The 10589-nt window shown below is 40.3% G+C and overlaps 1 protein-coding gene across 3 annotated transcripts; it reads left to right on the forward strand.

Annotated features, from left to right (window-relative positions):
* The first annotated feature begins 44 nt into the window (after positions 1–44).
* Positions 45–10142, forward strand: DUS4L (dihydrouridine synthase 4 like). 3 transcript variants are annotated; one of them, XM_015851092.3, is made up of 7 exons: positions 45–192; positions 347–468; positions 5304–5421; positions 6781–6903; positions 7645–7871; positions 8775–9014; positions 9853–10142. In XM_015851092.3, the coding sequence occupies exons 1-7, from the start codon at positions 83–85 to the stop codon at positions 9873–9875; spliced, it is 963 nt and encodes a 320-aa protein (XP_015706578.2). In that variant the 5' UTR covers positions 45–82; the 3' UTR covers positions 9876–10142. The 3 variants fall into 3 exon arrangements, with proteins under 3 accessions (XP_015706578.2, XP_085412237.1, XP_032298326.2); XM_085556111.1 differs by having other exon boundaries at positions 8823–9014; XM_032442435.2 differs by lacking the exon at positions 9853–10142 and having other exon boundaries at positions 8775–9143.
* Positions 10143–10589: the final 447 nt, after the last annotated feature.

Consider the following 10589-nt stretch of genomic DNA (forward strand, 5'->3'; position numbering starts at 1 on the left):
CGGCGGCGCGCGGTGATGATGGCACACGGAGCGACGGGCGGGGCGGGACATGGCGGGGCCGTGAGGGGAGAACGCGCTGTACATGAACGGAGACGTCGCAGAACGGGAACGATGCCCGGGGAAGGACCCGGTGGGTCTGTTCCGGGCCGGGCACGTCGTGAAGATTTGTGCCCCGATGGTTCGCTACTCCAAGTGAGTGACTGCGGGCGGGCGCCTTGTCCTGGGGTTGTGTGGGAGCGCGACAGACGCGGACACGTTTGTCTTTACACATCCCGTATTAGAGCGAAGCTTTAGGGCGGCTCGTAAGGTCCGCTCCGTGTTCCTGTGCTGTGCCCTGTCCCCTCAGGCTGGCGTTCCGCACCCTGGTCCGACGGTACGGCTGCGAGCTGTGCTACACACCCATGGTCGTGGCGGCAGACTTCGTGAGGTCGGCCAAAGCCAGGGACAGCGAGTTCACTACAAACAGAGGTAATTCTGGTGAATGCACTGCTGCCTTCTTGGGATGTTTTATGTACCAATAGTATCCTGGTTTATATCAGGCTGGGAGGAGTGGTCCTTGAGAGCAGCTCGGCAGAGAAAGACCTAGGGGTCCTGATAGATGAGAAACTTAACATGAGCCAGCAGTGCGCTCTGGCAGCCTGGAAAGCAAATGGGATCCTGGGCTCCATCAGGAGAGGGGTGGTCAGCAGGGATAGGGAGGTGATTGTCCCTCTCTACTCTGCTCTTGTGAGGCCCCATCTGTTGTACTGTGTCCAGGTGTGGAGCCCTCAGTACAAAAAAGACATGGAGATTTTGGAAAGGGTCCAGAGGAGGGACAGGAAGATGATCAGGGGGCTGGAGCACCTCCCCTATGAGGACAGGCTGAGGGAGTTGGGTTTGTTCAGCCTGGAGAAGAGAAGGTTGCGGGGTGACCTCATTGCAGCCTTTCAATACCTGAAGGGAACTTACTCCCAGGAGGGGAGTAAACTCTTCGAAAGGGCTGATAATAGCAGGACTAGGGGAAATGGTTTTAAGTTAAAAGAGGGAAGATTTAGGTTGGATGTTAGGGGGAAGTTCTTCACTAGGAGAGTGGTTAGGCCCTGGAACAGGCTGCCCAGGGAGGTTGTGGATGCCCCATCCCTGGAGGTGTTCAAGGCCAGGTTGGACGGGGCCCTGGGCAGCCTGATCTAGTAAATGTGGAAGTTTGGTGGCCCTGCCAGGCAGGGGGGTTGGAACTGCATGATCCTTGAGGTCCCTTCCAACCCGGGTCATTCTGTGATTCTGTGATCTAACACAGCAATCAATAAGAGAAACCGAAATTTAAATTAGTAGGTGGTAAAATGGAAGGTGGGCTCCTTGAGATGTCAAAAGACTGACAGAAGGAGCAAGAAGAGTCCAGGAAAGAGAAGCATTGCCAGAGTTTGTAATGAGAATCCAGGCCTCAGGCATGATATAGGAATGTAACCAGAGCAGATGAAAAATATGTGCATGTATATAAGGAGCTATACAGAGTCCTGGCTAGGTAAGGCAGAAGAATAGTATAGAATAAAATCATAAAATATCCCAAGTTAGAAGGGACCCATAAGGATTGTTGAGTCCAACTTCTGGCTGCACCCAAAAAATCTGACCATAAGTATGTGGGAAGAGGTAACAGTGCAAATACAGATCAGTGGGCATGAAGTGGTTGTAGGAGAGAATTAGAACAAGGAAAACATTAGCATGGGCTACAACTAGAGGAATGGAGAAGGCATTGCTAATGTGCAAGTAAGATTGGCCTGTAGGATCTACAGAGGATAATGATTCTATCTGTTTGTGCCACTGAGTCAGTGGTTTTCTAAGTGTAATAGTAGTAAGTATAATTTGTGGTTTCATGCTTTATTTGAATACAGCAGGTCATTGGTAGGGAAGAATCATTGGGAAGCACAGGTGGGCTCTTATTAATGGAGTGCACCTTGGAAGAAAGCTTGAATATGGTTTTTTTTGTGGCAGGATGAGATGTTCTAGTGTTATAAATAATATCTTTTCCCTGCTCACCTCTTTCATGCTGGCCTTAATTTTACAGCCTCCAAAACCAATCTGCCTCTATCAGCTTTGCCAGGATAACAGTATTTACATTATTAGCATTTATGCTTTTAACAAACCCGCACGAAACTATGAAACTATGAAACTATGAAACAGCTCCACAACTGATTGTAAAATTTGAATATTGATTTGCTTTATTTTCTGGTCATTTTTCACTCTAATGAGCAGAATAGGTCTGGAGCCTGCTATTGCAATTTTTGCCCTTTGTGTTTTTTTGGCATTGACATTTTCTTGTTGTCTATTTCTAAAATAGTGGTAGATGTTCCCTGTGTCTACTGCTAAGAATTTAATTCTGATTCAATGTAGCATTTTTATTACTTAATACTCAGCTGAAAAACAAGGAGCCTGGGATTATTTCAGTATATTAGCTGCGTCAAGACAAATCTCTTCAGCTAAAGCACTGTCTAAATGGACACTGTTTTGAAAATACAAAAGGGATTTTTGGGGCGTGCTGGAGTTTTAGGTAACTTTAACTCAGGTACTTAACTCTTAAGTGACTTAACTCAGTTTCTTAACTGAGAAGACACTGCTGCCCTCTCTGACTTCAGCTCCATTACTTCAAGAACTCTGTAATTTCCATTAAGACAGGGAAATCTTCAGAAGCACTTACGGTCTGTTTCAGTACCAGAAGTACACGTGCTGCGTGCATTTCTTGGCTCTTCTCTTTCCATTGGTGCTCAGATCTTTTTCTTACCCTGTTCCCTGTCCCTCTTAACTGCGGCAATAATTTATTTGGAAAGTAACTGCTAATACTGAGATATTTTTAGATGCCTTTAGTGTAATGCAGTAGGTGTCAAAGAGGAGAGCCTGTTCCAAATGACCATCTGGCTCTCTGCAGGGGCTCAGTAGATTACAAATAGTTCACCAGACTCGCTCTGAGGAGCACTGACTCTTTGGTTTCCCACTAGAGAAAAAACTGTAAAAGCTTCCCCTGCCTACGTGTTCTCATTCCAGCCCTGCATACTGGACAAAACCCAGCCATATTGGCATTGAAGCAAAAAAGGACCTGGGATAAGAAAGGGGAGAGTTTGTAGCTATTGGAAGTCACCTCAGTAGAACGCTCAGTTTTCTGGTTCTTCAACATCTTTTGCTCAGTCTTTTGGAATATCAGCATGATCTGTGCCTTACATCTGTGTCCTACTTCAGGAAGCTGAATTCTCTCTTTTTCCTTTTTCTCTTAGAGCCTACCTTTGGTTTGCTTAATAATGAATTCCTGTAAGACATCTTTTCTTCCCTCATTGTTGCTGTTATAAGAGTTGCTGTTTTTTCACCATAAATTAGATAGAAGCAATGACATTGGAAGTCTTTGTTAGTAATTGTGTGTCATACACAGCTATAGCAAAGCACAGCAGTCTGTAAGCAGGCTGATAAAACTTTGGAACAGATCGTGCTTGAAATGTAACTCTCTTTGGCAGAAAATACCTTAGCAGCTCCAGAAAGTATCCAGTGCATTGTAGGATTCGGCAGAGTAGCTGTTTTCAACAAGACAAGAAAATAATCATCATTTCTGCAAACTGTCCTGATTACGTAAAGATTTTCATAGAAACAACAGATTTATTTCAGTAAGTTAAAAATAAATAATCGTTAAAATCCTGCATAGAGAAGATAGACTTCTCACAGCTATAGCTATAGTCAAAAGGAAGAGTTGGAGATTTTATTTAGCACAGCGGTGAGTGATGAGAAAGTCTGCACTGGCCTATGCGTAGGCAATGGCATAGCATGAGGAGACCCCTGGCAAGGATCTGGCAGTGTTAGAGTCAGTTATAACAGTGTTCCTGTATCTTATCCTGCCTGGGAAGGGAGGGGTATCTAGATTTGCAAATTCCTCTGATTAGATCAAGGTGAAACAGCACTCAGGGTCTGTGCGTAAGAGGAAAAAAAGAAAACCTGTAATAGGAGATATGCATAAAACAGTTATCCTGCATGCGTTGGCTTTCCTGCAGTTCTGTCTGCTTAAGCCATGCAGTTTTATAGGAAATTCAAGTAAGTTTTGGGTTACTTAACAACTTCAGAAAGAAAAGGAGATCACCGGTCCTGGTCCCACATCAAGCATGTTGACAAGGGGGGGGTGTGGCTTAAAACAAAGGATGTGGCAGTGAGAAGGCCAAGACAGTCCCTCAGCCATGTTTGTAGATGGCTCCAGTCCCAGGATGCACTGAGACTCCAGACACCAGCCAAATCAAAGCGGGTGGCACTGGGCCCCCTCCTTTGACCTGACCATTTCTTGGGTATTGTTTTGGTCTCTTCCAGGATGGGCTGAAACATGAGTCAAATTAAGGGAAGGAACACCCAGTTCCTGCCTGTGGCTTAATTGTCTCTCAAGGTGGTGTCCAGCCCCACATTAACAGCCACTTGGGTGTTACCCTGCGGCCTTCCTGTGGTACCACACTGTAAAGCAGCTGAAAAAATCACAATCAGAAATGGAGTAATTGAGCATATTTGGTTCTGTACATACTTTTTGGAGTTCAGTGCAGCAACTGGTGAGATTACGTGACAGTGCAGCTTGACCTTTAAGATTTTATTTTAATAATGGTGGTGTGTCATTACCGACAACTGACCTCGGGCTGGACCCCGTCTGGAATGGACCCCATTAGGAGAGACACAAACACGGATGCTGTGGAGTCAACTCTTGCTTTTACTGCTGCATCACACTGCTTATGTACCAGCATGGCTTCTACACAGCCACGTCCCATACACCCATACATGTGCATGCCCCTACCTACCCCCATAGTCCTCCCATGCATGAATCATGTCATCACAACACTTGACAAGTGTCATCAAGACACTTCATCACATCCCCTTTCTGTGGTTCCACTTCAGCTGCTTTGTCTGTTGTTGTCTAGCAATTCTTGTGTAATCGCTCAGTCCCGTCCCCCAGTTGACCTTGTTTCCCAACATTGGTGTAATGGGGAAAATAACTTAATGGAGAACAGATAGATTGTGTTGGAGGTACGGTGGCACTAGTGATGTTTTTATTCAATTTGGTTTTAATGTTGAAGTGTTCTGGATCCAAGAACAACATACGTTACAAAGGAACAATAACTGAATTCATTTTTTCCCCATTATATCTTTGTGATAAGTCTGAATTAAGAATGCTGCTTTTAAATAAGCTATTGGTTTTGACAGTTGTAAACAAATGTATTTGTTGAGGTTTTTAAGAAAGTTAAATGCATTTAAATAATGAAACGTTCAAAAATTAGATTTCTTTTTTTCAACCTCTAAATTTCTTTTCATCGGAGTAGGTGATAATCCATTGATCGTTCAGTTTGCTGCCAAAGAAGCACAAGTTTTATGTGATGCTGCCCTTCTTGTCTGTCCTTTCGCAGATGGAATAGACCTCAACTGTGGCTGTCCTCAGAGGTAAAGATTTGAAAAAGATGGTTAAATATGATTAAATTAATTAGAGAATAAAGGATGATGGCCTTCATTTGCAGAGTCAGTTCTGTCTTAATTTAAAAAAAAAAAAAAAAGACTTTGAGATTGAAATAGCTTTCTAACCTGTCAGACTGAAACATCTGTGTGGTAAGATGCTGTTCTGAATGTCCTGAGATGCCCATGGTCACCATGGGAAGACCAGGTGTCTCTGCTGATTTGCCTCTTCATTTCTGAGGTACTGAGGGTCGGCTCAGAAGTGAAGTGTCCGTCTCTGTGACTTAGCAGCTGTAGCATTTGACTTTCCTGAAGAAGAACTTTGCTGCAAATAATCCACAGAGTGTTTTGAGAAATAACATGGCAATTCCCAAACTAATGAGCCGCGTCCCTGATGTCTCAGACTTATGCAAGTGAAGAACAGTCCCTCAAATGTAATTATACAGACTGTATTACTCATGAAGTGCTGAACAGAATTCCCTCCATCTTTTATTCGGTTTGGAAGTACAGCGAATTACTGATCATTCAAAGATTTTGTCTTGGCAAGATAATAATGCACAAGGGAAGATTCTCAGTAGATGGTTCATTTGAGAACCATTTATTATACATTTGTCAGGCAGTCTTTTTCTAAGTAAATCTCTCAAAAATAAATGTAAGACAGCAGGAGATAGTACTACGGTACACATATTTAATTGGCTATTCTAATTAGTTATCGATTTAACATTACAATATTGGAGAAAACAGTTCTGAAGACATCGGAGATGTCCAAATGTTGTGCGCATTGATTTCAATGTAGTAGAGCTGTGTTTATCTGCCTGTATAAGAAAAAATCTTTAAAGAAAAGAGTGCTGCTGTTCAGTGGAAGCAAAGGTTGTGTCCTGCCAATCAGAAGTAATTGTTGACATTCGAAGCAAAAGATAGTATTATGGAAGTCAGATTCTTATTCCACTTCAAATGTGTTTCTTTCCAACACAAAGTAATGTTCTGTTCAAAAGAAACCCTTGACCCAACAGAAGGGGAAATATCAAACTATTTATTTCATGTGTGATCTAAACCATTCTTAATTAAATGTTTTTCTTCCTTGTAAGCCTGTTTTGTGGATAGAATATTGAACCAGAATAGATCAGTTACTTGTCCAAAATTATAGCAACAGAGCAGAAACTGAATCAGGATCTAAAAGCTGGTGTCGCACTGAAAACATGATCAAACTACAACCATTATTAGCTCAGCTCACTCAGCCATGCAATTGAATGCTATAAACAACTTGCTATAAACTTAAATGCTAAATTTAACTGAAATTGATCTGCATTTTTCAATTGTAGAATACAATGTTATTTTTTCCTTTCAAAGATGGGCAATGGCAGAAGGTTACGGTGCTTGCTTAATAAATAAACCAGAGCTAGTTCAAGATATGGTGAGACATGTACGGAATCAGATCGACAATCCTCGATTTTCAGTATCTATTAAAATAAGGTATGTCTAACATCCTATTTGCAGTACATGGAGAAGTGTATCTGGGGCAGGTAGTCCCAACTTCAGATGGTAGAACCAGCACAGTCTTTGACTGCTTGCCCAGATATCCAAGTGGATGCCAGAATTTATTGCAATCCAGAAGACGTGATAGTACAAGTTAAAAGGTTTATAATTCCATGAAGTAAAAGCACTACGTAGTCTACAATCATGCAGACTTACTTGTAAGCTGCTGGTGCCTATAAAAGACAGGACAGCAAGTCTGGGAACCAGTCCACACAGCTTCTGTAAAAACATGTTCTCCTTCCCTTCGTCACTTTCTGAACTTGTATAAACTGTTGGTCTATTTTACTTTCTAACATTTCATCTGCTATTTATTTTCATATCCCATGGTGCTTTTGCATATCGTTTGTTAAGTTTTAGCTTTGTTTGCAGTCCCTCAGAAAAGGAGAACTGTTATAAATTGGATTATGTGAAGTAATGACAATTAATGTAGAATCTTGGGCACTCTTGCTTAATCTCCATAAAAGTTACCACACATGCTTCAGAGATGGTATGTAATTGGGAAATGATAACTAGTGATTTCAATAAGTTATACATCTTTATTAAATATATATTTACTTTGCCACAGTAGTGTTTTTTTTGTACAAGTATTTGTAGAAATCTCTGGTGACTCCTTCATGGAGGGCTTTTATACAGTTCAGGTAGCTTGCCAGCTAATGCTTTAATTGCTTGGAATTGTAGGATACACGATGACATAAAAAAAACAGTAGACCTGTGTAAAAAAGCTGAAGCAACTGGAGTTTCATGGATTACAGTACACGGGAGAAATACAGAAGAAAGACATCAGCCAGTACATTATGATGCAATTAAAGTAATTAAAGAAAGCATACATATACCTGTTGTGGCTAATGGAGACATTAAAACTTTAAAGGATGCTGAAAATGTTCATCACCTGACAGGTGCAGATGGTAAGATTAAACATATCCTACTTTCTAAGTAAATTTACAAATTAAATTCACGAGTATTTGTTTTAGCTTTAAGTGGGATGTTGTTTGCATCTTTTTCTCTGAGGAGACAAATGAAGGATGGTATTTTAGATGCTTAATAAGCTCATGAACGGAATCTCTTGTAATTATCAGAGAACCAGAGCGCTGTTATTCAAAGTCTCAAGTACATTTGAAAGGCAAACTACAAAAGCTCTTTGCTTATTTATGCTTTCATCACTCAGTAGTGGAGTTAGGTAAGAGTTCAAGGGGGACCTTCAGACATCCATTCTGTTTATGGAACTGATCGTTTATTATAGAACTGTCGGTTTTGACTCGAAATCTTCTACTTCCTGCAAACAGTAATGGATTTCTCATAGTAAGAATATAGAGGGAGAGAGATAAACAAGCCAGATATTTAACAATTAAGATGATTTGATTCAAGTACACAGTGAAGCATTACACTCTTATCTGTCTATTTATGTTGCCTTAGCTGTAGTAAAATATGGAAGTGAAAAGTCACCCAGCAGTTATTTGGTTACAGTAGGTTCTTACATGTTAAAGAATGGGCTGATATGTGTGTAGCAAATAAAAATAGACTAGTATCGAATTGCTGTTTAAAAAGTAGAAAAGAAAGGCTTCTTTTTTCTGTGTTGCATCAGAATTTCTGGAAGGTAGGTTATGTTAACAGGTGAAATGAGGTGACAGATGGTGTAGGTTCTCAGGGGCCAGGGCTGTTAAACTGATGGCTTTAATACAGATGCAGTACTTAACCCTATTGTTCTCCCATTACTTGTTATAATGGATGCTATAAAGTAGATGCTATAAAAAGGATGTAATGTTAAATTTAACGATAATGTAACTCACTGTTTAATTTGCAATTTGAAGGTGTAATGGTGGCTCGAGGACTCTTAGCAAATCCAGCAATGTTTGCAGGATACGAAGAAACGCCTTTGAAGTGCATCCAGGATTGGGTTGACATTGCTCTTGAGCACGGAACTCCTTTTACATGTTTTCACCATCACTTAATGTACATGATGGAACGGATAACTTCAAAACAAGAGAAGAAAGTTTTTAACGTTTTATCAAGTACCTCAGCGGTTCTGGATTACCTGGGTCATCATTATGGTGTGTGTAGCTGAAAGCATTTCAGTTCTATGTAAACTCATACTTTGTAATTGCCAGTGTTGCTACTTGGGCTCTTACTGATTAAATCCATATCACAGTGTAAATATTTTCAATACGGCTTAATCCTGAGGTCAGGCTGATGGTTTATATTTTTAGTGTTTTTACATTGGCATATTTAACTAAAGAAATACTCCACATTCCACAAACATGTATTTCTATTTACAAGGCGTTACTGTACAGAGGGTTGCCTATTATGTGACTGCAGTGATTTAATTTATTTTTCACCAGACAGCTGCTTACAGCAGTAAGCAAAACTAAGGCCTTTTTATAGTGGAACTCCCTAAAATCAGGACTACTCATAAATAATCACAAAAATACATGACCAAAAGATCACAAAGGGAGCAATTATAGAAATATTTGCTTTAACTGATATCAGACATAAGATGTGCTTTTGAATTTTAGTTGAATTTTCCAGCTTAATGACTGTAAGAGTTTGAAGCCCAGCACTGTACCCTCTTGAATTAGATGTTCCTTTTACAATCTGAAATTTATAACTCAAAAAAATTCTACCATTAATATAATAAACCAAACCTGTAATACAGATAAGATGACAGAAGGAAGGAGAGAGTAAAATGAAGAGAGTTTAAATCAAGTACAGACCTAGATGGATCTAGAATGCAAGACTTGAAAGTTCCGTGTAACCAAGTACAGTATTGGTTATCTGCTATATAATAATCCTATGAAAGATTAAAATGCAGTCATTTACCAAACCAGGACTTTATAGGCCAAAGAAAAGCTGACAGATTCTCTCAGTAGGACTCTTGCATCCTTTCTGCAGGCGTGTTGCTTATCAAAGCATGACAGCCGTTTCACATTGGATCTTTGTATTGGAGGAAGACAGTGAAAACTGGAACAAGACAATAAATCTGCACTCCAGCTGCATTTGTTCTGCAAGGGAAATTTCACAAGCCTGTGCAGTACAATTATTTGTAATCAAATAATTTGTTTCCTTTCTATGTTTACACAGAAACTCATAGAAGAAATGCTTAGTTTTTTAATGGGTACTTTGTGCATATACAAGTGAATGGTTCTAAAGTTTCTAAATAAATTCCTTGCTTTTGTATACAATTGTAATTTGCTTATTACAGTGTACAATATGGCAACCTGGGAAAGGGCGTTTTGCTTTTGATGCCATTCCCCATATCTGTCATTATCTGAAGTCTCACCGTTATTTTTATGCAGTGACAAAAAAGACTTACTTATTTTTCATTGAGAATTTGCTCTGATCGAGGTAAACAAATGAGTTAGAAAAGTGTGACCCAAATCATCATGTCTCGTTTGCTCTTTAGGACAGCTAAGCTTATAGATCTCCTCTGATATGGCTTGTATTTCCAGTTCATCCAACTGTAGTGCAGTACTCAGTTCTCCTCAGTTCTGGAAATGCCTCAAGTCTTCTGCATCAGAACTAAAAACTACAAAATTGATTTGCATAAGAGAGGAATTCTGTCGGGTATTAACTAGGTCCTGCAATAGCATTTACTTAAGACTTTATGATACAGCAAATCAGTCACTACA

The sequence above is a fragment of the Coturnix japonica genome, chromosome 1 (assembly GCF_054131305.1).
Source record: "Coturnix japonica strain WE chromosome 1, WE-NBRP24, whole genome shotgun sequence".
In the NCBI taxonomy this organism is placed as follows: Eukaryota; Metazoa; Chordata; class Aves; order Galliformes; family Phasianidae; genus Coturnix; species Coturnix japonica.

What these genes read in the sequence shown, in the direction of transcription:
- DUS4L (XM_015851092.3), top strand. Translation starts at nt 83, where the DNA reads ATGAACGGAGACGTCGCAGAACGGGAACGATGCCCGGGGAAGGACCCG. An exon ending in CGAGTTCACTACAAACAGAG is followed by an intron (nt 469 to 5,303) that starts GTAATTCTGGTG and finishes TCATCGGAGTAG; the next exon opens with GTGATAATCCATTGATCGTT. An exon ending in TTACCTGGGTCATCATTATG is followed by an intron (nt 9,015 to 9,852) that starts GTGTGTGTAGCT and finishes TCCTTTCTGCAG; the next exon opens with GCGTGTTGCTTATCAAAGCA.